Source organism: Giardia intestinalis, chromosome 3, assembly GCF_000002435.2.
Source record: "Giardia intestinalis strain WB C6 chromosome 3, whole genome shotgun sequence".
Classification (NCBI taxonomy): Eukaryota; Fornicata; order Diplomonadida; family Hexamitidae; genus Giardia; species Giardia duodenalis.
The window spans coordinates 1,179,565-1,205,220 of NC_051858.1; the positions used below are offsets into that span (position 1 = coordinate 1,179,565).

Sequence of the window (25,656 nt, forward strand, 5' to 3'; positions counted from 1 at the left end):
GCTTCATTGGCCCAAAAACGCTAGTATGCTATCCTTCACTTTGCGGAGTACATTCAGCTTATCTTGAAGCGCCTTTTTAATAATTTTATTGCTATGTTCTTGCATTAGCTTTTTGTACGTTTCTAGCGTCTCTGTTAGTGCATTGCAATTCGGCAAAGGCGACTTCACGAGAAATTCGGCCCCTGGAGTATCTCTCAGCAAAGTCAAAAGTTGTTTCATCTCGTATGAGTCTGAGCTGATCTCGACGGATGCTTCGACAAATTCCTTTGTCTCTGCGTCCAATGTAAAGGCCTTAAAGTCCAATATACCAAACTCTAGCATATATGGGTCTAGCGTCAATAGGAAAACAAAATCAACAACGCAGTTACCTTCTACGAGGTTTCTGACGCAGTTCTTGCATGTGTTTTGAAACGTATCGTCACGAAGGTAGAGGTGGTCCGGAACCGTCACAAAGTAAGCCACAGGGTCGCTGTCACCGCACAATGCACGGAGAGTCGACTGCAGAGGGGCCGTGTTGTCCCCTAGACGTGAGACCTGAAGGAATTCACTGGCTCGCGTCTCGGTTTCTGAGGATCGTGCCCCTAAGAGAACTCCATAGGCTGTGCCTGGAATGCTCTTTGTCGCACTCCCAACTAGTTGAAATACAACGTCTATATCAAGCGTCAGTGTGCACATATCAGCTGTGTTTTTCGTTGCCTCATTAGGATATGTGAAATTTTAACAAAACTTTGTGAACTGATAACTGATTTTATTACATGTTACATGTCGGGTAAGCCTGGACAAACCATTACAGGCCACTCACAGTCACGTTTACAGCGGACCGTCGCACAAAAGGGTGAAGCTAACGAATCTAAAGCCAACCCGTCCTATCTAGATAAGCTTCCCAATGACATGTTGATCAATCTGTACAATCCTACTAAGCAGAAACAACGGCAACCACCTGCAGATATTCATGCCTTGATATTTTCTCGGCTGAGGGAGATAGACCGGCAGTATCATAGGGAGACGAGCGCCGAGATTGTAAAGGACCTGCAGGAGCTCGTCAATCAGAACCCTCAGGCCTTATCTCTGAACGATGCACACTCTAGTCTAGATCAACAGCATGACAGAATAACTAAGAAATCTAACAGTAAGGTGAAAAGACCCATCTCTGCAAAGCCGCAGAAAACCCCGTTTGCAATCACAAATTCCTCTGGAGAGACAAGGACAAAAAACAGGGGTGCTCAGGCCAAACTTTCCCAGTTATTTGGTGACGACTATGTTGGCTCCGGGGCTTCCATCAGCCTTACTGAGGTATCTGACTATCTTACCGGTAAAACCGAATTAATGCAGAAGAACGTGAGTAGATGCATTGCAGAATACACTAAGAAGAAACAAGCTGATGCTTTTGAAGTAAAGCTAACAAAGCTAGCACCCCCTGTAGCTCCCTCGAAGAGTAGGCAGACCCAATCCATAAACCTTGTGGGCAGTCTGAACTACAATGACATGGAGGCGCATATAAGTAGCAAAGCAATCATGAGCGATGACATAGAGTGTACTACACTTTCGTTAGCAGACTTCCACGATCAAATTTTCCACAATGGATACTCCAAAAGCTCCGCATGTCGGTCCAGCGCCGGAGAGACATTGGACGAGCCTGCAGAAAAGGTGAGGGTGATCCTACACGGAAACCTCCTGGGTCCAGTAGAAAGGGAAAAGAGGCTCTTAGAAAGCAAAAGAAGACTCCTTCTTCAGGCATTAAAGCGCACAAACAGCTACACAGAAAAGGAGGTGATAACAAAGAAGTTACAGCACATGATGAACTAGGTATTGCGGACCTAAAAGGTAAATCTACCCGGTATCTGGATCTAATTTTGGTCTGTTTCCTTTTAAAATCATTTGGGAGCTTGAGGTGCTTTCGGCACATGTACTACCTCACGCAAATAGTCAAGCCGTGCCCGTCCACTCTCTGCTCTCTGCGTGCACGTGCCAATAAAAACGCGATTATTTGGCTCTCGGTCTTCATAACTACGTCCGAGAATGACTCACAGACTCGCCAGGCCCAGGATCCGGCCAAATCTGAAACTGACCAACACTCTAAATACATTAGTGAGACGTCCCAGGCATCCACCAGCTGCGTAGGTATTCCAAGGCCACAAGAATCTATGTTGTTAAATTCAAAATTTCACCGCATCACCGTAGGTTCTGCAAAGACGGAGCCTGTCAGCACAAAAGCTTCTAAAGAGATTGATACCAATGTGCACATGCCAAGTTATTTATCCATTAGTACTGCTGAGCCGTCGAGCAATGGGACAACCACGACTATTCAGGAAGACTTAAATAGTCAAATAAGCACCACGTGTGAACTCATTAAACTGCAAGATTACTCCCTCCCACATTACAAGAGCACTGTGCTGTTAGAGCGGTTGAACTTTATGGCTAATCCATCTGATAAGACGCCGACCACCCCTACTACTCGAAAGATCATAGGCTGTCCCAGTACAGCAGAAAAGCTGCAGATTGCTATGAATGGACCTGATTTACCTGCAACTCCAACACTTGTTTCGAGGCGTGACGTTACGCACTTGGACCTGCAAGAGTCCCTCACACCAGAGGAGGAGTACTTCATCACTAATTGCGAGCTAAAGAAGCTTGATTATATTATGACTACCATCAAGGACTACTTCCTGACTAAAGGAGCAACAACCCACCAGCAGTCTCAGACCTCTTTGACCCGGGACTATATCACCATGTCCTGCTACAACATAGAGCTGACGGCAAGCTACTACTATAAGCGGTTCTTTCTAACAGGAAGTGTTCATGACTACGATACGTTCTACATCCTCTTGGGGTGCGTCCTCCTTGCAGCAAAGGTATCTGGAGCTCCCAGGACATTCAACTGCACCAAACCATCGTTTTTTGCAAAGCTGTTTGCGAGTTCCACCAATCAAGGAACAGATCACTTCGAGAAAACCCTCAAAGAAACAGAGGAGTGGATATACATGCGACTTGGATACGACCTTTGCACAACAAGCCTGCTGGATCTCTTTGTCTCCGAAGGGTGCCAATTGTTTTTTGCCATTAACGACGATGGAAGTGACATCTCTCTAGCCTCTGACGACAGCTCAATGAAGAAGTCTACTGACGTCCTTGGCCCCAGCACACTGATGGGTAACGAGACACTCTCGCCAGCTGTCTATGGAGAGCTAGACATCAAAGGCAGTGATCAGCATCCTAAGTCTATTGAATCTTTTCAAGAAGGCCAGCAGAACTTAGGCCAGATTTGCGTTGCTGCAGATACCGACCTACGCGTATCTTCTCTCAACATAGTGCCCTCTAAAATCATCTGCAGCAATAGTGAAAGCAAGGAATGCAAGTCAAGCACATGCAAGGCTTCCTCTAAGAGTCCGATCTTCGAGTGTCACGGTAGACTTGAGTCTAGCTCTCCCAGCGCAGTTGCTTCCTCAGGACGGGAGTGCTCTCAGACAGGGGGGATCAGTCCTCGTAAGTGGCCTAAACTGGATACAAACTGCATACCGGTCAGTAGTGCGCTTTGTTCCCCATCCAAGCCGATCTCACCCCACATTAGTCGTCGACTTCACTGTCAGCAGGACAGGTGTTCTTCTTGCGCACTGGCACCTTCATCCTTCATAAATCCGTCATCTATGAATGTCACTAAAGACACTGTGGAACACAGCTTACTGTCCTCCACCATTGAAAAGGAATCAACCAGCAGCCGCAAAATACCTAACCAGCAGAGTCCCGTGCGTGCCAATCGCGCTAACATCATCTCAGATGCGAATATGAACATATCTGATTTAAATCTGAGCAACAGCATTGACAGTCAATTGAGTAGCTCTCTACTAGACCAAGCATATCTTTTCCCAACCTCTTTCTCGTTAAAGGGTGTCAAATTTGCTAAGCTTCTACACACCGGAAAACGATCCAAATCTGCCGGCGCTCTCCAGCTTCTAGAGCTTGGACACGGTCCGCAAAACAATAAACTTGTTCACACTCAGAACTTTTATGTGCGTCCCTTTGCAAAATCTGCTACTTCTTCACCTTCCAATGCATCAACTTTCACGTATGAGACCACGAACACACAGATGTCACCGACTTCTAAACAGAGCAACAAAGACCCTTCAGTTTCTATCTCGTCATCTTTCTCCACAGACTTCCTTCCATGGGACGGCAGTAAGTTCGAGGAAAACCTGTCTGGCACTATTAGAAACAAGCCTCTATTGAACATTTCTAATAAGGACAGATTGACTATAGCATCGTCACATACTAAGCCCATGCCGGATGATATGCTTGCACCTCACGTACTCCTGCACAAAGCCTATTCCAATCAGAAGACGCACACCTTCCCGTGTGAAACAGCACTACTGGCCCCAGTTCAACTGCCTAGAGATTCTAATTTAACAGTCAAGCTTGCCAATTTTGCCAAGGAAGTCACTGCACATGATCCAGGTAAGTCTCTAGAGTGCAACGAGGTTCTTTGCAAAAGTCCATCCAAGAAGGCAAATGTTCAGCTGCAAAAGCTTTCTAAAAGAGCCTGCAGGAAGAAGGAAAGAGCCGCTTCGTTCTTGCCATGTCCTTCTGAAAGTCCCATGTCTACAGGAAAGATATTGCCAGACGGAAATATGCCGTCTCCACAAGCAATCCAGTATGTCCCTCCTGTTCAGCTAATGCAGAAGTGGGCCCCATCCAGATCAGCAAGTTTAAAGGTGCAGGACTCCAGCCGTTCCACAGTTCCCATTTCTGCCGAACCACAACCCCTCCTGGAGCATGGCACTTACCATGATAGCTCTGCTGAGCATGGAACGGACTCGAACCCGGGCACTTCATTGTGCAAGACGGCGTGCCCATCCCACTGTGCTACTCACATGGCTGGCGAAGATATACTTCTAGAGATCCCCACACCACGCATACAGTCTCATAATCATAATCGGGGCCCAGATAGTAACCAGACATCCACCGGAACAACGACTTGCCCCGTACACTTATTGCACTCTTCTGTCAGTCGACTCCTGAGGATAAGCAGCATGCTAATACCGGTTGATTATATGTTTGTTTCTGTGTCAACTCCAAAGCGCTGGACAAAGAAGCTTGTTGATACACGAAATGGTATAAGGACAGCATCGTATACCTGCAAGCGTTCATGTGTTAGTCCTGTCCATATTTCCTCTACGTTTAAAATATCCACCTCATCGAGCTTGGTCAGCTTTTTCATGTTACGACACCCCAACAAAACTATTAATACTAAAATTATGGCTCGTTGTTCACAGGGCTTTTGGTGGAAGGTATTCAACAATTCAGTTTTTCTAGCAGTGCAACTTGAGAGCATATCCCCAATCTCGTACATAAAGAGGCTGGCTCAAACCAAGAAGAAAAGTGCTCAAGAAAAGGCCAAATCAAAGGCTAGCCGCACCAATGTAGCAAAAAGTTTACATGCTAAGGACCTGCTAATGGAGAGCCTCTCTAGTGACTGTCAATATGAGTATTCGGATATTATCTCGATAGAGCCAGACAGTGACACCTTTACCACGCTGACGTCAACCTCGCTTCACTTAGTCCACTCTGGCACTCAGCAACAGAATCTGAGCACTGATAAGCACACCCACCCACTAGAGCCACAGCACAGTGATATCAGCATTGATGCTCATCATACCATACCTTGCGGCAGAGCGTGTGATGCAAAGGATTGGTCGTCTGTTTCTGAACAGATGTATAAGCTGAGTCTCACCTCCTACCAAAATGTGTCTTTTTCTGGTGAGGTTCATACACGCACTACCTCTTTCATTGGCTCAAACGTTTCATCACAGAATGAACTGGTGGACATACACTGTCAGCCCGAGGCCCTTCCATGCTACATCTCTCTGCAGTTCCAGCCCCAGAACCAGTGTCCACAGCCTATGCATACTAAGCTGCCGGGGGTTCCTTACCCGTCGGCGTTGCACAAGACATTAACTTTTCGCAACATCTCCACTGTCTCAGCTGTCTTACAGGACCAAAGTTTTTCTGATGATCACTATATCAAGAAGCTGATATCTTCCAAAGCAAAAACAAAGCTACAGGACCTTACCTCAATTGAGTTTTCGCTTGTTATGCAATACATTTTATCAACCCCGTCTATAATAGAATACCTTGTCGAGTCCTGCGGACTTGTAAAGTTTGAAAGGGTCTATAGCCTGGCCCACTCCACACTTCAGCATCAGATTTACAGTCTTACGTGCTTTGGATCTGTTGAGGAGAAAAAGCGTGCTTCACAGCTAACTCCTGACAACGTTTCCTTGCTTGCGTTCATTTTTGCGGCTTCATACGCATACTCTTTATGTTTCAGATATACAGACATGTTAATTTTATTCTCCAATGCCAGCATCTCTGTCTTTTTGATGGCAGAATCCCTTTTATTGCTATACAATAAAATTATTCCCTATGTGCTAATGTACACGGAGAGTATCTGCAAGAGAAACAACCCTCACATCGCACGCAGTGGCTCGTGCAGCCTATCTACTATGAGCCCAGCCAACCTACCTCTACGCCCAATTCCCAGCAATGTATCGTTTGTATCCAAATTAGACCAGGCACAGAGTAGTACCACCAAGTCCAAACTCTTACATGTATCATTCAGTGGTCCTCAATTGACAAAGCAATCTACTAAGGATCTTGCCTCGGATTGTGGTCTCGATAGTGAGTCGCCTAACAACACGGCTTCATCTCTCTCTGCATCTTCTTCGTTGAAAGCATCAGACAAGCAAGTGCTTTCTGCTGAGGCGGTCCACAAGATTCTCTCAGCCAAAAGTGGGACCCCAATCCTCCGGGCGTCTCTATACAATTCCATCATTGGCTATCAGGAGCCCCAAAACACAGATATTCCTGTCTCCGACACCTTTATGTTTCGAATGGGCGGGCAGCAGTATTCCATGATTTCAGCCGAGGACGCCTCACAGAGACTAGGGCCCCTTTCCACTCAAACCTCCTTTGATGGAAGCCGAAGCGTACTGAGTAGTAAGAAGGACACATCAGACGACCTATATAGCATCATGAAGGTGGCGTTCTTCATAATAGATACCTATCCTCATCACAAGAAGCTCCGGGCCCACCAGCAAAATCTTTCAACTACCATCTGTGACCTGAAGAAGAAACACTTTGGTTTTATGTACACTGCCCTTAAGCAGCCCGGGTCCTCAGAACCCATCTCCATCTCACAGTACATGACCGGAATTAACGATATTTTTGAGTTAATGTATGCAAAGGTTTTTCCCAGATTGAAATTTTGTCAATATTTTATTAAGCAACCGGGGACAGTTTTTCACGACATTCGGTATTGGCAGATGGTGCTGAAGCTGGACATAGACAAAAAGCGATACCGTGAGCTGCGATCTATGTTGCCAAACGCTCCTAAAGAGCAGCAAATTAGCTTAAAGCAGCGGATGAATGACATTTTAGCAAAATGGAACATTGCAGACGATAGCTACTGGGATGAATCCGACAGCTACTAGTGCTGCTGTGCTTTCTTTGACAAAAATTTAAAAAATCCAAAAAGCTATAGAACGCCGAGAAATGCCAACCCTCTGGGAGGCGCCCCTTTTGGGTTTGGGGCGGCCACGGAGAGACGCGCCCATGCAACTTACCGATCTAGAGCCTATTCCAGGCAATGCAGTCTATTATCGCCGTCAGGCCACCAAAAATTCATTGGGGCAATCTGCGCCAGTACACACCTCAAATACAAAAGTCAGTCCGTACGTTTCATCGCGGCTAGCTCGGTCTACAAAGCCGGTTCTCGACCCCATGGATCGGGATTGGGATAGAAACCGTCCTCTGCAAGGGCCTGGAGGCCGGCTCCCTAAGCATCTCTACTATCATTCTGACCCCACAGACCATCTTGCTCCTCGAATTACCACTTCTCGATTGGGCCGGTACCAGAATTTGGACACACTTAATAAGCTATGGAACACATTTCACGTTCCAGAAGGCGAGAGAATCTATGCATATCGCCAGATACAGCGCAACAGGATCCTTGCGCAAGCGTACTATAAAAGACTCACGCTTCTTCTTAGCTATCGCCATCAGTATGATGAAGCGATGCTCAATCGGCGAGAGGTTCTACAGGATTTGTCTCGCTTTTTGACGAAGATGAAAGGAAGCAGGATAGACTTAACGTATTGCATTACGCGCTTGAGGTACCTGACTTTCAAGATTTCGTCCATTCTAAACTTGGCCCGGGTGATCTGCCGCAAACCGGTATCGTACCCTGATCTGACGCTGTCCGTTACCGATTTAGCGAACTGGAATCTTTACTTAAAGCAAGAGGCATTCTACACTCGTAATACGACTGCTATAATCTTCACTGTGCTGAAATTTTTTGGCCAACGGACCTTCCAGGAGGTGCAGAATATTGTTAATAAATATTTTGATAGATGCACAAGGGGAAGGAATTACCTGGAGAAGTGCTCTGTACTGCATGGCAATAGAGATCCTGACATAAGTTATTCCTGTGTCTCTAGGCGCTCACACTTGAATATCTCATGCATAGCTCCCGTCCATGTAGAGCAGCAAGAGCAGACAGACCAGGATTCGTCTGCCCGCATTTCTGAGGATGATGTAAGCCTGTACTTGCTACTAGGGCTGGATGCTGAGGCAATTTTCGACGGGGACAACCTGGCAGTGAAGTGGAACGAGTTTCTCTCGAAGCGTAATGGAGCATACTATTGGGAAGACGATCCACTGGAGATGCAGCGGTTTGGGAAGTTCGATTGGGTACCCCTACTAAAGCCACAAAATATTAGGGACATGGTCGTTCTAGAGCCGATGATTCAGGAGGACGTGACCAAGATGCTGAAGCTTTTAAAGGAGAACTCGGAAGTGCCTGTCACCATACCCCTCAGAAATGACGTTTCCCCGTTCGAAACGTACTTCCTGAGACCTTGTGGCAAAAAGCGCGTTCTTGCTAAGAAGAGTAGAGTAGATAAGAAGGTCTGCGAAAGACTTGCGCAGCCGAAGCACCCGGTAAAGAAGCGCTCTGTGTCGAAGAGCACCGCATCCAGTAAGGTAGAGAGAAGAAAAAAGCCGCAGGTAGTGACCCAAAACCGACCAGCTTCTCGTGCAGCAGGGGCCAGAACCCAAAAGATCATTAAGCCACCTCCACCGAGCACAATGACAGATACGAGCCAGAATCTATCTGAAGATGTGTCTAAAAAGTCTCTTGCAGTTCTACCGGCAATTAACGCCCCAACAGAGGCCCTGCAGGTTAACCTTGCAGGACCCACTGTCCAGCCACGCAGCCCTCTCCAGGAGCGCACCAAGCCAGATGCTCCCAGCATGCTTCAGATTATTGAAACGCTTATGAGTGTCTTGCCCCGATTGGAGTCGCCACGGAATCCCCAGTTATATGACCGGTTTATTTATTTACAAAAGCTAAGTAGTACCAGCGACAGAATGAAGATCAGCAACTCTAGAATAAAGCCTCTCGATATAAAGGGATGCCATCCCAATAATTCCTTCGATGGCCTGCTCAGCTCGAGACCTCCACTTTCTGGCCGGCACGTAAAGTCATGCAGCACCATTCCCACCCTCTCGCAGCTCAATGTTACCATGATCAAAACACCTAAGGTAGGCTATGCTCTGCCAGCAGACCTGGAATCCCCAATTTCGTCTGGATACCCGGTATGCGCAGATAGGCTTTGGACTAAGTTGACTGAAGTTGCTCAGCAGCTTATGGGAACAGATGGTAATAGCCGTCTGTCGGAGCAATTCAACACAGTGGGCTCAAAAAATGGGTCCAGCAGATCAATACTGATGGAGAGCGTTATTGATCTGCCTACCTCTTGCTGCTCTCCCGGGCGTAATTCCGACGCTCCGAAAATTGTTAACATTGATATGACCCTAGGCACAGCCGAAGGCCCTGTAATATCAGCGCCGCCTTTGGAAGTATCACGGACAGAGAGCCCTGATTTTGGTGCTTATAACAACTATAGTGCCATATCCATGACTGACCGCTCACCAGCGGCTGATGCCAACTGCGATGGTCCTGGTGCCGACCTCAATAGCAACATGGTTGCCAGCTTACCAAATGAAGCCTCCACATTGTCCCCGCCTCGTGATGAGTACATAGCATCCGCAGCTCCTTGCTTAACCCCTGTTGTAGATCTGTCTATACCAAGCACACCTACGCAGGAGGTCATGGTTGCGCCTGTAACACCCAGCTCGCAATTATCTGACTCACCATTGTTAGATAATCCGCTGCCTCACTGTTTAACAGCAAGGGAGGTCGAGGCTTCAAGTCAGATTTTTATGACTGCAACGAGTGAGTCTACTCTCTGCGGAGGAGATGATGAGACTCCACTTCTCACTCACCCAGTGCATCTTTCACAGTTGGATGCAACAATCCCGACTAGCGTGGACGAGCCCCAGCCCACGCCACTCGAGCTGTATGGTGTTCCGGTGATGAACTTCAACAAGATTGTGTACAGACTAAACGAGACTGCTGTTCGTAAGCAGCCAACCCTCATACAGTATCGAGAGAAATTTCGGTTTCTTCATACTGAAGATCGTAGCTCACCAGACTATGACTTTGTCGGTGGAGAGTTCGTCCCAGTTTCCAGGAAGCTCGATGGCGACACAAGCGAGAATGGGGATCTACTAGAATACAAAGAGCATTACTTTGACAAGCCGTTTCTTTTCAAAAAGTTCCGCAAATTAGAGAAGAAGCGGTGCCTCCTGCAGCAGGGTAAAGATGCAAAATTGCACACTAGACCTCCGAAGCCCAAGAAAATGCAACCAATCAAAGTTAAGCCACGAATTCCTAGTGCACCAACGAAGAAGAATCTATCTGGCATTCCCTCAGCCTTTGCTGCCGTCACTAATAGGCGTCAAAGTGAACTGGCACCCACCGAGGAATCGGCTATCTTCAGTACTATACTTCAGACAATGGCTCTGCGCCAAGCTGAGGCGCCCCCAGAACACTCTGAGTCCGGAAATGCTGCCCAGACGGGTGACGAGCTACTCACCAAAACTTCAATCATCCAAAGACCAGATTTGCTGCTAGAATTGAGCGCTAGTGTTGTGAGTTCATCGTTCAGGCATTTAACAGAGGTGAGCGCCCTCAGCACACCATTCACTAACGCCTCGACGGAAATCCTTGCCCAAGAGCTTCGAAATCGCAGCCGACTCATGTACGAGCAAACCGCAAATCCCCATAAGCAGGAGACTAGCCAATTGGACACCGAATTGGACACCGCCAAGCTAGATGCGCTAACGGACAGATTTATCGGAAACTCCCTCAAAAGTTCCGCTCTACTGCTGTCTGCAAGCTCGAACTCCTCAGAAGCCATGTCCCAGTCACAAGGTATGTCTGCAAGACCTACACAAGAAAGTAACAGTTTAATGAGTACCGCAATCTTTCAGCCGGCTGCCAAGTAAATTCGGTTTCAACAGCAATCCGAATATATTGCCATGTTTCTAAAGCAGATTAGCCGAGCCGGATAAGTAACTGCTTGATTTCCTGCTTGTTGGCGAAACCCTTGGTGATGTGTGGAAGATTGACGTTCATATCATATACAACTAGACGGCCTTCGTGAGGAAGGAGCTGCTTGACAATGGACATGTTCCCTGCTCTACACGCTTCCATCAAAGCAGTGGACCCATAGTTAGTCACTACTTTAGCCTCATAGGGTATTAGCCTATCTACAAGGTCTTTGTTTCCCACTTTGGCGGCGAAAAGTAAGGCTGTTTCACCGCGCTGCGTTTGGCGAGTGGCCTCATGGAGGAGGAGAGTCGCTGAAGTCGTTGACCCAGCAAGGATAGCCAACATCAGAGCGGTATATCCTTCAGCACTTTGAAGCCCAGACTCGTATGGCCGGAGCACATCAACTATGTCTGACATTCCGTACAGAGCAGCGAGCATCATAGCCGACACATTGTACAGCTTCTTCGACTTGATTGGAAAGTTGCGAACAGACGAGAAGACAGCTTCTCGCAGTCGTATAGTGGCCTCCCTTGGGGCCAGTAGCTCAACGTATGCACGCGCTTGTTTATCAACAGCCATGTGCAGCGCCGTTTCGCCATCTTTATTAATAAACTTGCATAGGTGCAAATTGGCCCTGATAGTCTCAACGGATGCACCAGATAGCACCATCAGCATTAGATTCGTGTTATTGTTCTTATCAAAATAGCACTCCTTCTTAACCTGTCGTGTAATAGCCCTGGGCTGTTCTTCGGTGAATCCCGAGAGGAGAACAGGAGTGGATGAGGCGTTTTTCGCAGGAGCGGGAGCAGGGGCAGCCGGAGAGCGGGCAGGGCCAGGGTCCTTCGCAGCATTCCCCGGTTTAGAGGGTGCATTGACCTCATCGGTCTCAAACATCTTGTGCTTATTCTCTACAGGAGCATTTACGGCAGGCTTGGTCGGAGGAGCAATCGCACTTTCGGCGATAATGGCCTTTATCGGCGGGTAGCTAAGTAACTCATACACAGAAAGTCTATCGTCTTGCCGTATTATGAGGCACCACTCAATGAATTTCTTCAGCTCAGTACTGTACATGTCAGGCAAGGTAAAAGAGATGAACTCCATTGATGGCTGCCCAGAAGAAAAAAGGGTGTCAAAAGTAGGCACCTTGAGTGTGCAGAGCTCATAAACCACGCATCCAATTGACCAGACATCCACCTTCTCCGTGTACTTTTGGCCCTTGATTATTTCGGGCGCCATGTAATGGTAGGTGCCCGCTAGTGTCACTGCCTTAGAAACAACTCCCAGTGGCCTCGAAATCCCAAAGTCGCATATCTTTATCATGGAGTCGCCGGTGAGCAGAATGTTGTCAGGCTTCAAATCACGATGAATGATGCACTTGAGTCTTGTGTCATTCGGCTTGTACCTGGAGTGGAGGTAAGAGACACCCTGGAGGATCTGTGCTGCGTAGAGCCAGATAGTCTTCTCTGGAAGGTGTTTCTGTGAGCGCCGACACTCCAGTATGAGGTCCTTCAGAGACCTCTCACAAAGCTCCATGGCTACGTACTGTTCACCAGCCGCTGCGTTTTGGAAGGTCTCGTAACACTTGACCAAGTTGCGATGCTCTAATAGTGAGAAAAGCTCTGTCTCATTGCGCAAAACCTCTTGCGCATTTGACGACAGTGCGCTCAGGTCGATTATTTTAAGAGCCATTATAACCCCGTCAGACTGCCTCCTTACCTTGTACACCTTCCCGAATGCCCCATTACCCAGCACGGCCAGCTGCTCATAGCCAGCGGGGACGCCCGGGGCGACCATTTTTATGATGATGTTTACTTTTAAATTGTGCTCAGGTCTTAATCTTTTTGACTTTTTTAGATTTCTTCTTAGAGTTGGTCTTTTCTTCCAGGCTATCTTCTGATACTGGTACAACATCACTTGTTAGCACACCCAACTTGAACAATCTTCCTGTCTCTGCAAGGCTTCCTTCAATAAATAGCTCGTTGGAAAAAATATAATTGCCATCTGGGTCTGGAACGCGATAGAGCAATTGGTGTTTTTCTACACTATCTGTCGATAGCTTTTCCTGCTGGGTGATAGAAGGAGCCAATTCAAGCCCCACCCGAGTAGCAGCCTGGCTATCGAAATGCAAACGGGCATTGCTTCCCAGACTTCGCGCAAAAATTGGCATACACAACGGTACTGGATTATAGCCTATAGGAGGCTCTGTCAAGCTTTCTCGGAGAGAGTTAAAGAATAACAAATCATTGCATCCCGAACCACTATCAGTTGCACAGGAGACCCAGTGCCTTGGCACCATGGCCTTATTTGCCAAGACTGATGATGGAACCGGTGCAAACTCTCTGTCCTCCCCATCACAGCGAATAGTCATATGCATCACATCGTCAACCTCTAAGATAGCACTTATGTGATCAATGGAAGTGGAAAATAGCGCTTGCAGGTGAACGACAGGCGATTCGGCGACTGTGTACGCATCTAAAGCCCGAAGTGAGAGAAGCGCGTACGACCCCAGACGCTTAAGAAGATCTTTATCAATGCTCGATGTAAACAAAGCACCACTAGGATCATAGACGGTCCTCAGCAAAACGGGTGGGATAGCAGCAGATAACATCGCATCGGTGCTCAGCTTGCCGACCCCACTGCTATATAGTACCTTGGTGTCCTTAAGAGAAGAGTACAGCTTTGTGTTCTTCGCAATTATCCTATTCCCTGTGTTATATAACAACTCATATTCTTTATTACTGAGGCACCCCTGTCCCAGGGCAACATTATGGTCAACAACTACGTCTGTCACGCTGACATAGTTATATTTGAAGGAATTGCGTTTTCTCTTAGAGGAGTGGTCATCAGAAACTGCCGACTTCCAACTTCGGTGGTCCTGTCGCCCTCTTCCAGGCATAGTTTCTCTATAGATGTCCATGACAAAATTGCTATAAGATTCTGCGGAGTCTCCTGCTCCTTTTGTTGTGCAATACGTAGAGTATTCTGGATCGTTCACCCCCTCATAGTACCACTGCCTCATGAATCCAAACGTATCGTATTCCTTCTCCATAGGTCCAAGTCCCCGACTAGATTCGATCAGGAAAGCGAGAAAGAGTCTAAAGCCGACAAGGGGGCTTGCTATAAATGTCTTGCCGTCTCTCGTATGCTGTGTAAAAATGAATGCAACAATCAGCTCTATGGCCTCTTCAGACATAAATCCCATATAAGCACGAGCGCTAGGAGGTACCAGCGTGTGACTCTGAGATACTTCTTCCCGCGCCAAGGTGAACGCGGATTTAACTAACCGTGGAGGGGCGTCATCGTCTTCTGAATCAGAAATCTCTTGGTCATCTGCTTGTATCATTTCAAGAAACTCTTCTTTAGTAATCTTTTCTTCACAGAGCCTCTTGTATAAATTTGTAACAATGCGACTTGTGACCGGATTTTCTGCAGAGTCAATGAAAAGGTGCGTCAAGGAATATGTAGGGACTAGGTGTGCATTAACCCACCGTTTGGCAAGAAGAACCGAGAGACAATACGCAGCACTCTGTTGCGAAAGGGCTCGAGTCGCCGCCGCATGCGCAGGAAGAATGTTGTAGATAGTGTTGTAGTATTGTTCCTTAATCTTGTATGTCCGCAGAGAGCTGCTAGAATAATAACTTTGATCTTGTGGAAGTGCAATGAAAAACCGAAAGGCAACCCCTCTGTGCCCGCCCGCGGAGCTACCGGCAAGAAAATCTGGCAGCTCTTTCCCGTAGATCTGCTTGTCGATATGTCGGATGGGCATAAATATATCGAGGCAGCTCCCTCGCAAATACATTTTTGAATCAGACGGAATGTAGCTAGTATATGCCACGTTATCCACTAAATAGGACTCGATGCTTGTCTTGTATCCCACATCTGCCGCCTTAAGAACGGCAGAGGAATGAAGAGAAGGCCGCTTAGTTTGGATGTGGGTCATTAGCATGTTCATGACAAGAAGCTTAAGGCACGCAATCGCTCCGGGGTCCTTTGGCCATGCGTCGCGATTCTGGAGAATCATCGTTCCCGTTATACAGCGATTATTGAACGGAATCTGATCATGAGACGGATCTTTATCCAAATATAAGATATAGGCAGGAGAATCCACGGATGAAAGCCTTCCATATTCATCGCTCATTGCTATACTTACTATGTTGACTGGAAGGTCTGTACAGTCAAGCGATGCAGCCTGCAGTGCGGCCTGTATGTGTTCACATGCTATGGAGAGAACTTGCATTTCAGACAACAAAAGCGTAGTAGACATGTTAGGATAAGCTACATCCACGAGTCCGGAGGAGTCACGGATGTACATTTTTCTTATCAGGTGGCTAAAGTTGTGCCTAACAAAGCCTTTTAGAATATTGTGCAGCTGCTTTTCTACCGAGACGCCCCGCTCCCACTTCGTACAGACGCACATATCTCCATCTGCAAATCGACGCTTGTCTAGCATCTTTTCTTTATCTATTGAAAAGTCGAATAAACGCGAATACAAGTCCGCGTCATTCTTTTGCGACAGTATAGATGGCCCACGATGGATCGCAGTCCCCGTCTGAGCAAGCGTGGAGGGAGCCAGTTTCATGAGAACGAGAATATGCGGCTGGGAGACGTCATACAATGGCCCAGATAGTTCTGCGTTGGAGGTACTATTAAAGCAGCTTCTGAGCATGTCAGGTGTGATGGTATGCAGGTTATTTTTGTAGCAGCATGTGGCGTGGACGCCCCAGTGTATCACGCAGGAAACATCTGTGACTTTGTTTGCATAATGTCCTAATGCTTTGAAGATGATGCCTTCTATAAAGTGTGAAAGGAGGGTGGGAAGCAGTGGAGGGTCTGCAAAAATACTCTTGTTAAGACGCATGGAAAGGATCACATCGTATCCAGGGTACCCAAATATAGAGTTAGAGCCTGCACTGGTAAAATTAGTTGTCTGAAATAGTGTGGGATACAGTTGGAAAGTGCTCTTGCAAAGAGACGAATCTAAAAATAGCGATCGAGCCTCATCAATAACCCTGAGGACGTGTTTCCATGTCCCTAGGGTTACATTATGGAGATAGTTGTAAAGCAAACCGCTCTTGGTGACCATCAGCAGGAGTGGAGACCCTGCAGAAACCCACGATGCAAGTGTATATTGCTCCACTGTCGATTGCTTTTGCCGATCGTTATGAGATAGCAGCATGTAAGAAGATATCGAAGTGACGTACTCAGAAGGTATGAGATAAGCATGCGATTCAGATATGTGCGTCAGGAGCACGCGCAAACCAGTTGCAGCATCTGTGCAATTAATGAGTATGTCGCTAGAATGGAGAACATGCGCGACCACGGCAATGGCCGAAAGTAGAGTCAGACCATGAGATGGGTATGTCCCCGAAAACCCATAAGACTCTTTGAACTTCGGTGATTCATGCGTATCCTGATCGTAGAAAATACTTTGTTGAGAGTCCAGCATTTCAATTGTCCAAGGGTTCAAGTGGACACGCGGGGCTGCCCCGTGCAAAACAAGAAGCGTGTAGAAAAGCATTGCAACTTGCTGAAGAGTTGGAGTAGTAAGAAGTGCACACGCAGCATTGACGACTTCAACATAGTCAATAGAGAGAGTTGTCTGGCTAAGCAATGAAAAAGGCGGAGCAACAACGTCCTCCCTAGGATCTCCATAAACAAACGGCGCGGCGAAGCGCTTGCTGTGTAAAGTATTTAACCTTTGCATTGCGTTCTGGGCACAAACAATCTGAGGTACTAGCCTGAAGATCATATTCCGCGAGATGGGCATCTGAACATCTGCTAAACCATGGAGATAATCGGATGCATCTAGGTACAGCCCTAATAGTGGCTGCATCAAGCTATTCTCCTGGTATGAGATACCCAAGTTAACCACTCTGCTGTCATAAAGGGCTGAAGAAATGTTATCACCTTTAGCGTATGTCGCCACATTTCGTGTAAGCAAATGCGAGTCCAGTAGCCTGAGAGATGGTATAAGCCGGTGGTGCAAAATACCAGCCAGGTATGCAGCTTGCACAAGAAAGTGAGCGGTTTCTTCGAAGATCTCTTGATTAGGAGACGCTATTGGTATCGCGATATCCACATACATTGTCGTAGACCCGGGGACATTGCCGCAAATACCATTAATCCACGGTGACACTACGCTAGGTGCCGAGACGGGATCTAGGGGGACACGCAGCTCACCAATAGCAGGATCCAGAGCATCCATACTAAATCCTGCCGGCACAAGAAAGGGATACTGCCGCAGAATGAAGATATCAACGGTGGTTGTCAAATCCTTGTTTGCTGGCAAATCTGCTTTTTTAGTGGTCAATACACTACCATCGGATGATGGCGATGCTGCGTTATTCATAATGACTCTTATTAGCTCGTTGGCAACTAACTGAATGCAGCGCTGACTATTGCGACTTGAGGAAGCACTGACTTGGATGCTGTCCATCAGAATGGCTACTTCCTCCCGGAGGACGTCAGTGCGAAGTAGCTCTGCATTCTGTCTGAGCTCCAACTGTTCTGCTGCTGTGGGGGCATCGGCCATTTTAATTAATTGATAAGGAAAAGAAGAGAGAATAGGAGGAGGGAAAGAAGAGAGAAAAGAAGAAGATGTCTGCTTTTCTTAAGGCTGTCTTTAACTGGACCATGGAGAACACGACAGATTACGGATCCGAGCCTCCGTCCATCGACCAGGATAAGATGCAGTGGCTACGAACCGCCTGGGAGTCCTTTGTGGTGGACGGGGCGACTCTGCTGCGACGCGCCCTAACGATGCTAGAAAAAGGATCCCAAGACGATCAGGTTCTTGTTCTCAATCATTTGACAGAACTAGTGGAAGATATTGACAATGCTAATGTTCTGAAGCATCTAGGCGGCTGGGCTATTATCTTCAATCTAGCTGAGAGCTCCCCTTCTGCTGATGTGCGAAGGGCTGCTCTCCGCTCTCTAACTGCCGTGCTGCATAACAATGAACGGGGAGTCCAAGATGGACTGGACGAAGGCCTTGTACCGGTTCTTGATCGACTGCTTACTAATGTATCCACCGCTGGTACATCTAAGCAGCTGGTTGGGCTCATCAGCACTCTTACACAAAGCCCCCGTTTCGTTCTTGAATATGTGAAAGCACACCCACAGAACCCGAGCAATCTTATTGCCCTTTGCAAACAGCTTGATCCATCTTCTCCTCGCCTTGCTCACCTTCTCAGTACTCTCGTGGAACGGATGAGACTAGAGCCACCTTCTGACTACAAAGAATGGATCTCGAGATGGCTTGCCGAGGAACTGACCGATCAGTAGCGACTATCCTGCGATGATTTACTAGAACATCGACATATCAAACATAGAATGGCAGGAAATCCGCTCCAACGTAGCTCTGGAGAGGTACCGGAACCTTTATTCCTGTTGGAGTCTGATAATTTTCAACCAAGCAGCAAAGCGTTCTTTCTGTAGCACTTAGTGTGCTGTTTAGCAAGTGAACATACTTCTTGTCCTTCCCGTCCTGGTACTTGATGTCTAAGGAGCGGCTCTGATAGTCGGTACAATTACTGCAGGAAACTAATTCCCTGTACGTATTTGAACCCGGGAAGTAGGCCTCAAGGTCATATTTCATCGCTGCCGCATTGTTCAAGGCGCCAGAGACAATGATGACAACTCTGTAAGGGATCATAAGCGAGTCAAAGAATGCGCGACAGTTATCAATCATGTATTCCATCATATCCCAGCTGTCCTCCTCCTTACACACGACAATCTGCTCAATCTTCTCAAACTGGTGTATGCGGAAAATTCCAAGGGTGTCATGCCCGTGCCTCCCGACCTCTTTACGGAAACAAGTGGACATTCCTGCATACCTGATGCACTCGAGGGTCTTCTTTTCCTGTTTCCCTGTTTTGATAGAGTTGTACGTTAGCTCTGCTATCTGGCCTTGTTTTGAAAAGTTGATAATCTCCCCCATGTGGTATGCGCAAAGGGGCTGTTCGGAGGTTGCGATGAGGTATTTGTCATTCCCCTCACCCGAGACCTTATACAGCTGCTCGTCGAAGTCCTCGAGCTGGCAGCAACATGACATCGCCTCTTGCTCCATGAAAAATGGCGTTTGCATAGCCTGGTATCCCCTGTCCGTAAGAAACTTAAGGGCATACTGGATGAGGGCCTGGTTGAGAAGCGCCCCGTACCCGGTCAGGAAATATCCTCTGTTGCCAGATATCTTGACCCCTCTCGGGCAGTCCATCATTCGGCAATTGGTCATGAGAGTTACGTGGTTGAGGGTCTTTTCGACGCCATTGGGAGAAGGGTTGGCCCTAACGACAGCATCGTTAGTGTAAACGACCTTATTATTATCCTCATTATTGTCAACTACGACTGCGTCGCAGACGATGTTGCCTATGGTGTTCAGCACCGCATTACGCTCGGCAAGCAACTGCCCGACTTCCTTCTTGACCCTTTCTGTCTCTTGCTTATTGGCGGCAATTTTCTTGGATAGCTCGTCGGTAGGGCTCTTTGCCTTCATCGCAGCACCAAAATCCTTGTTCAGCTGGTTAAGCTCTTTGCTTAGCTGACTGGCCTCATAGTCTTTAGAGACCCAGGCCTTGTCCAACTCTATGACCTTGTCAACGATCTCAGTCGAGGCGTAGCGCCGTCTCTGAGACTCCTTGACTTTCTCAGGATTTCCACCCTTTGAAACACGGAAGAGGTTAATGTCCAGAACCATTTATTTCAGCACCTTGCTAAACTTTACAATTGCAATGGACATCTAAATGCCATTGAAAGAATTGGACCGTGTCTGAGCAAAATAACTGAAGACTCTGGATAGTGTATGCCCACAGAAGACATCGAGGACTTTAAGGCGACGCCAGTGAAGCTCAAGGAGGGCAGAAGCATCATCAACGATCCTAATATTCCGTCCGGTCACAAGTATCCCACGAGTGACAAACGTATGGATACGCTTCGCATGATGTACAAGGTTGGGTTCGGCCCATCCTCCTCTCACACGATGGGGCCGCGCTTTGCTGCTGAACGCTTTTTTAACGAAACCCCTGGAGCGTCATCCTACGTCTGCACACTGTATGGGTCTCTTGCTCAGACCGGTCGCGGCCACCTCACGGATTCTGCAATAGCAGATGTCTTAAAGGGGTGCACGTTCAATTGGATGCCCACGAAGGAACTGCCACGGCACACCAATGGAATGGTGGTAGAGGCATACGACGCGGAGAAGAACCTTATTCTTAAACGGGTATACTACTCCGTCGGTGGCGGAGCGTTGCAGGATGGTGACCTCAAAGATCTGGACAAGGTTAAGTGCGTCGGTGCTGTGACTATTGAGACTGCCATCATCACGTCTCACATGACTGACACGGATGAGAAATCTGGAATCCCCACGGCAGAAAAAAGCTCTCCCTATCAGGACTTCCCACACTTTTCAGACATTAAGAAATGGTGTTTTGCAAATGATAAGACCCTCTATGAGTTTGTCTACCAATTCGATGAACCTACCATCAAGGACCATTTGGCATACTGTTGGAACGCCATGAAAGAAGCTGTCGAAAGAGGCCTTAAGAAGAGCCATCCAGTCGAAGCATCTGGCCATCTGAAATATCCTAGGAAAGCGTTTGCATATCTAGCGAAGGCAGAGCAGATAGGGCGATCTCCTGCTCAAGATAGACAAATTGTTCTTAGGAAGAAGTTCCTTAACCTTGCATATACTCTTGCTGTATCAGAAGAGAATGGCAGCGCTAGTGGAAACGTAGTCACGGCCCCTACGTGTGGAGCTTGTGGAATAGTCCCTGGCTGCATGTACTACTTTTATAGCGAGTACAAAGTTCCTGATGACGTTATCCTTGATGCGCTTGCTGTGGGCGGGATAATTGGAAACATCGCTAAGTGCAACGGGTCTATCTCTGGTGCAGAGGCAGGATGCCAGGCTGAGGTCGGCGTTGCGACAGCTATGGCTGCGGCAGCGATATGCCATATACTAGACTATATTGATGTTAGAAATGGGAAAGACCCCATGTCTAAAAGGGACATCGTTTCGTGTGAAGAAGTAGCGGCTGTCGGTGCTCTGCAGCACGCCCTTGGACTTACGTGCGACCCCGTGCTTGGCCTGGTTGTTGAGCCATGCATCGAACGTAATGGAGCGTATGCCCTTCGTGCACACTACGCAGCCACCATGAGTATGTCTAACGCCCATGACGAGCTTCTTAGCTGGGACGAGATAGTCCACACGATGGTTGTAACGGGCCACGATCTTCCGTTCGAGCTTCGAGAAAGTGCACAGGGTGGCCTTGCCCACTTCTATTGCCTCGATGATGTCACAGATGGAGCAACGGTTAAGAGCAGCGCTGGTCCCAGCAACCTACTTACTATGTAAATTGGCCTTGCTCTGCTATTTAATTTACTGGTATTAGAGCCCCTCCACGTCTCTATCGCTCATGAAGTCGCTCATGTTGTCCGGAACGTTGGGGTCAGCGTGATCGCGGTCCACCATGCCATGAGTCCGGAAGTTATTAAGCTTTTGTGATAGCCTGGCATATACTTGACTGAGCTCATCGACCTCACTGCTGAGTTTGGTGCGTCGATGGATCTCCTCTTCCAGCTTCAACTTTAACTCCTCGGACTTCCTATGTTTGTCTGCCAAATCACTGCGGAGGGATTCTATCTCTCTGCTGACCAAAAGGGCCGGCCTGTTTCCACCCTTGGTTTGAGCTACAACCATTCTTGCACGCCCAGCCTCTGCTAAGCTCCCACGAATGTTGACTCCTTGTTCAAGCTGGCTCAGAAGAGATGCTTGGAGCTTAGTTAGCCCTTGGAGCGTGAGATACATCTTATGGCACTCGTTTTCAAGAACGGCGAGCTCTCCATCGTTGTCTTTGTGCAAGTTTTTCTGAACATTCTCTAACAATGCAGTCTGCATTGCTAGCTTTCTCTGCCAAAGCAGAATCTGCTCTTCAACTTCCACAAGGCAGCCGGCCGCCTCTGCCTTTTCGTCCTTGAGAGATGTCAGCTTGGTCTCCATGCCTCGTATCAGCGTCTCCATTTGTTCTACAGAGGACAAAGCTTCTGTTTCTGCCACATAGTTGGCGCTGTTCAGCTTTTCTTCTTCGTTTATAGCCGTCCCCAATTCTGAATTCAAGCGTTTAATGTCCTCGTGTACATGCTCAATTTCGCGCTGGATTGCCTTTACCTTCAGGTTAGCACCCTCTACCTCGTGTTCTATTTCTTGAAGCTTTCTTGAAAGGACGTCGCGCTGATCCTCTTTAAGGCTCAATAGCGCAAGCTCCTCATCTCTCTTCTTCTGACACAGAACCAGCTCTGTTTGTGCTTTGAGCCACATAGACTGGCTATTCTTTACATCCTTAATGGCTTTACCAATCTCCTTCCCCAGATTGCTTAGCATGGCCTCCAAAGGACCATTATCACTTTCAGGGTTATTTCGCTGATGCTCCTCGAGCTTCCTATTTAGGCGTGTGATGGCAGATGATCGTTGCTCAATGCTGTTGCTATTCTTGTTTATCTGAATCTCATATGAAGAGACTAAGGCGTCTTTCTCGGCAACCTCTTTTTGAAGTGCATACTTGGCGTTTTTGAGTGTTTCCAGAGCAGTCTCTGCGGTGATGCTATCGAGCTCACACTTGCTGTATTCGTTGTTGGTTTTAGAAATGTCGCGTTCAAGCTTTTCAATACTCACCTTAAGAGACTTGAGCTTTGCGTTCAGAGCCATTAACTGTCTATTTCCAGACGTCTGTTCTGCGTTATCAACGAGGATATTCCCCTCCATTGTATTGATGGCCTGCTGTTTTCCATCATTTTTGAGAGACAGATCTGAGGAGTCTTTTACAACGTTTGCAATGGCTTGCTCCAACTTTCTCAGCGTCTCAGAAGCCTTTTGGAGAGAGTTGTTTAATGTGTCATATTTTATACTAAGCTTAGCAAGCTGGTTGTTACGTATGTTGTCAATTTTAGCCAAACAAAATTGGCGAACGGCATTCTTTGCCCTTGTCTGGTCATTGAGTGACAAAATGTTATCCCTAACCTTCTGTATTTCTTTGCGCGTGTTCACTAAGCCAGCCCGTAGCGCCGCTCTCTCGGAGTCAGCCTCCGAAAGCTTCTCCTCCTCTATCGTACGGATATTAGCGCTACGCTTCTCGATGGCATTAAGAGTGAGCTCCCACTGAAGACGGAGATTAGCGATGTCTGCCTCTATAGTCTCCATCTGCTTGTACGCCTCCTTAAGGATCTCATTTGCCTGTGAGGTAGTTGCCTTTTGAGTGTCTAATTGCTTGGCCAGGTAGGTTTCTTCATCTTGCAGACGCTTTAACTCGTCTGTCAAGTCTGCAATATATTGATCTTGCTGCTCCTTCAACCGCTCTAGAGCCTTGATTTGCTCCTCTGCCCGGTATACCGAGCGCTTACGGACTGCCGCATCTGAGCGGAGGGCCTCATTCTTCGTTGCCAATTCTATAACTTGCATAGCTATAGCTTGGTTGTCCTCACGGGTCTTTTCTTCCATTTGAAGCAATATGTTGAGCTGGCTCTCGCTATCGTGAAGCCGTTCAGAGACTACCTTGCTTGCTTCTTGCATCTTCATGCGTTTGCTAACAGTCTCAGCATGCTCCATCTCTAATTTCTCAATCCGACTCTGAGTCTCAGAAAGCTGTCTCTGATAGGTGTATAATTCAACACCAGTCGCCTCGTGCGCTTTTTCTAACTGTGCTTTGATGCGCTTCAGCTCTCTTCTCGTTTCGTTTGCGCTGTTTAGCTCTTTTGTAACCTGATCTAGCAGCCGCTTCTGAATGGGAGCTAGTAAAGGATGGTCCGGTGCTAAGAGCATTTGACTATTGTCGTCCAGAAGAACAACGTCTTCGGGCTGCATATCGAGATCCATGAGGCTTATATTTAAATTTCCAGAATTCAATGCCATAGTACACGTTCTAGTGACTGAGTCCAGCATATGCTTTATTCCGTCCCGCGAGTGTGTATCGCGTGTGTCTGTCTTGATTAATATCTATGTTCACAATGTTGAAGTGGATCTATAGATACAGTTTCATCTTAAATGGATGGAAGAATAAGCGTTGAGTCAAGTGTTTGGATCGTTACCGCAGCGCTCCCTGCACCTTTCTCTTGCAGAATGCCAGTAGCTGAGCGGGAACGTGTCTACGAGAATAGCGAGCACCAAGGAGCAGGTGCATATGGCGTACGTGGCTGAGGTAAGTGTTGCTCTGCTACCCAACGCCCGACATGTACACTTTCGACTCGCTAAGCGATGCAGACAAAGATGCTAGCTTGGTCTGTAGTAGGTTTCCGATCCTTCTGCCCAGTGGCCTCTTGGATGAGCAACAGCCAACTGGAAAGTCGTCAATCGCTGGAACGCTCATACCACATAGTGGCCGCTCAAGAGGTGCAAGGGCTGCACACACCGCTGTGGATGGTGCGCTCTGTCAACGGCTCTCCACGCTGAGCTGGCCCTTAGCTGCTACTCTGTGGCCTCCGATGGGACGGGCATTATGAAGAGGTTTACTTGGAGAACCCCTGACATTGCGACGCCTATCCTGAGAAGACAATGCTAACTCGCGTAAGGTACTTCCACTGCTCATGCCCGTTGATCCAGATAACCCGTCCTGCATGCTTCGGATTGCCCTCTGCTGGCAACAGAGCAGCCACTATCCTGGGTGTCTCCTTCAGACACATTTTCATCTATGACGGTGCCTTCTGTCTCTTCTCTGGAGAGGCATAACCGTCCCAATCCAGACACCTTGCTCTCAGCATACACCTCGTATCTATCAGAGGCCAGGTGTTAGTCAACCATATCCCGTGAGCATCAGCGCTGTGTCGCTATGTTACTTCCTGTCCCTCTTGAGGGGCGTATTCTGACCATCTTAGTGTTTCTATGATGGAGAGCTGTGGATCCGGAGGTGATTGTTGCTTTCTGGCCCCCCTCTGCTGTTCAGTAGACTGCAAGAGTGCCCTTCAGGAGTCGGTCCCCCAACCTTCTGTTCTCTCGAGGAAGTGGTCCTTGGATAGTGCCACCCAGAGGGCTCCCGAAGCCTCACTATATGGGTGCTGCTTTACAGACACTCCTGGAGCCTCCCTACAGAGTCGCTCAGTGGCGCAAGTCTTACCCATTGTCAGCGGGGGTCTCGGCTCTCAAGGACATCTCAGGGACAGCACGCCGGTGTCACTTCCTGACGGGGGCCAGGCGGGAGGCCGCTCACCCTTGTGGATCCGTC

At 47.8% G+C, this 25,656-nt stretch overlaps 10 protein-coding genes across 10 annotated transcripts; 5 read left to right on the top strand and 5 right to left on the bottom strand.

Moving 5' to 3' along the window:
• Nucleotides 1–3: 3 nt before the first annotated feature.
• Nucleotides 4–675, bottom strand: GL50803_0011034 (uncharacterized protein; the record flags this gene model as incomplete). The annotated part of the gene is made up of 1 exon (XM_001710009.1): nt 4–675. The coding sequence occupies one exon, from the start codon at nt 673–675 to the stop codon at nt 4–6; it is 672 nt and encodes a 223-aa protein (XP_001710061.1).
• An 87-nt stretch (nt 676–762) lies between these two features.
• On the top strand, nt 763–1,806 carry GL50803_0033020 (uncharacterized protein; the record flags this gene model as incomplete). Its single annotated transcript, XM_001710010.1, has 1 exon — nt 763–1,806. One exon carries the CDS (start codon nt 763–765, stop codon nt 1,804–1,806), a length of 1,044 nt encoding a protein of 347 aa, XP_001710062.1.
• A 98-nt stretch (nt 1,807–1,904) lies between these two features.
• GL50803_0016445 (uncharacterized protein) lies at nt 1,905–7,484 on the top strand (the record flags this gene model as incomplete). The annotated part of the gene is made up of 1 exon (XM_001710011.2): nt 1,905–7,484. The coding sequence occupies one exon, from the start codon at nt 1,905–1,907 to the stop codon at nt 7,482–7,484; it is 5,580 nt and encodes a 1,859-aa protein (XP_001710063.2).
• A 61-nt stretch (nt 7,485–7,545) lies between these two features.
• Nucleotides 7,546–11,403, top strand: GL50803_0022268 (uncharacterized protein; the record flags this gene model as incomplete). Its single annotated transcript, XM_001710012.1, has 1 exon — nt 7,546–11,403. One exon carries the CDS (start codon nt 7,546–7,548, stop codon nt 11,401–11,403), a length of 3,858 nt encoding a protein of 1,285 aa, XP_001710064.1.
• Nucleotides 11,404–11,452: 49 nt separating this feature from the next.
• GL50803_0013215 (Kinase, NEK) lies at nt 11,453–13,243 on the bottom strand (the record flags this gene model as incomplete). The annotated part of the gene is made up of 1 exon (XM_001710013.2): nt 11,453–13,243. The coding sequence occupies one exon, from the start codon at nt 13,241–13,243 to the stop codon at nt 11,453–11,455; it is 1,791 nt and encodes a 596-aa protein (XP_001710065.2).
• Nucleotides 13,244–13,274: 31 nt separating this feature from the next.
• On the bottom strand, nt 13,275–17,981 carry GL50803_0016037 (uncharacterized protein; the record flags this gene model as incomplete). Its single annotated transcript, XM_038045848.1, has 1 exon — nt 13,275–17,981. The coding sequence occupies one exon, from the start codon at nt 17,979–17,981 to the stop codon at nt 13,275–13,277; it is 4,707 nt and encodes a 1,568-aa protein (XP_037901850.1).
• Nucleotides 17,982–18,046: 65 nt separating this feature from the next.
• GL50803_0015089 (uncharacterized protein) lies at nt 18,047–18,733 on the top strand (the record flags this gene model as incomplete). The annotated part of the gene is made up of 1 exon (XM_001710016.1): nt 18,047–18,733. The coding sequence occupies one exon, from the start codon at nt 18,047–18,049 to the stop codon at nt 18,731–18,733; it is 687 nt and encodes a 228-aa protein (XP_001710068.1).
• Nucleotides 18,734–18,770: 37 nt separating this feature from the next.
• GL50803_00101501 (Seryl-tRNA synthetase) lies at nt 18,771–20,144 on the bottom strand (the record flags this gene model as incomplete). The annotated part of the gene is made up of 1 exon (XM_001710017.1): nt 18,771–20,144. One exon carries the CDS (start codon nt 20,142–20,144, stop codon nt 18,771–18,773), a length of 1,374 nt encoding a protein of 457 aa, XP_001710069.1.
• A 105-nt stretch (nt 20,145–20,249) lies between these two features.
• GL50803_0015090 (L-serine dehydratase) lies at nt 20,250–21,800 on the top strand (the record flags this gene model as incomplete). The annotated part of the gene is made up of 1 exon (XM_001710018.1): nt 20,250–21,800. One exon carries the CDS (start codon nt 20,250–20,252, stop codon nt 21,798–21,800), a length of 1,551 nt encoding a protein of 516 aa, XP_001710070.1.
• Nucleotides 21,801–21,833: 33 nt separating this feature from the next.
• On the bottom strand, nt 21,834–24,314 carry GL50803_0016039 (Coiled-coil protein; the record flags this gene model as incomplete). Its single annotated transcript, XM_001710019.2, has 1 exon — nt 21,834–24,314. The coding sequence occupies one exon, from the start codon at nt 24,312–24,314 to the stop codon at nt 21,834–21,836; it is 2,481 nt and encodes an 826-aa protein (XP_001710071.2).
• Between the last annotated feature and the right edge of the window lie 1,342 nt (nt 24,315–25,656).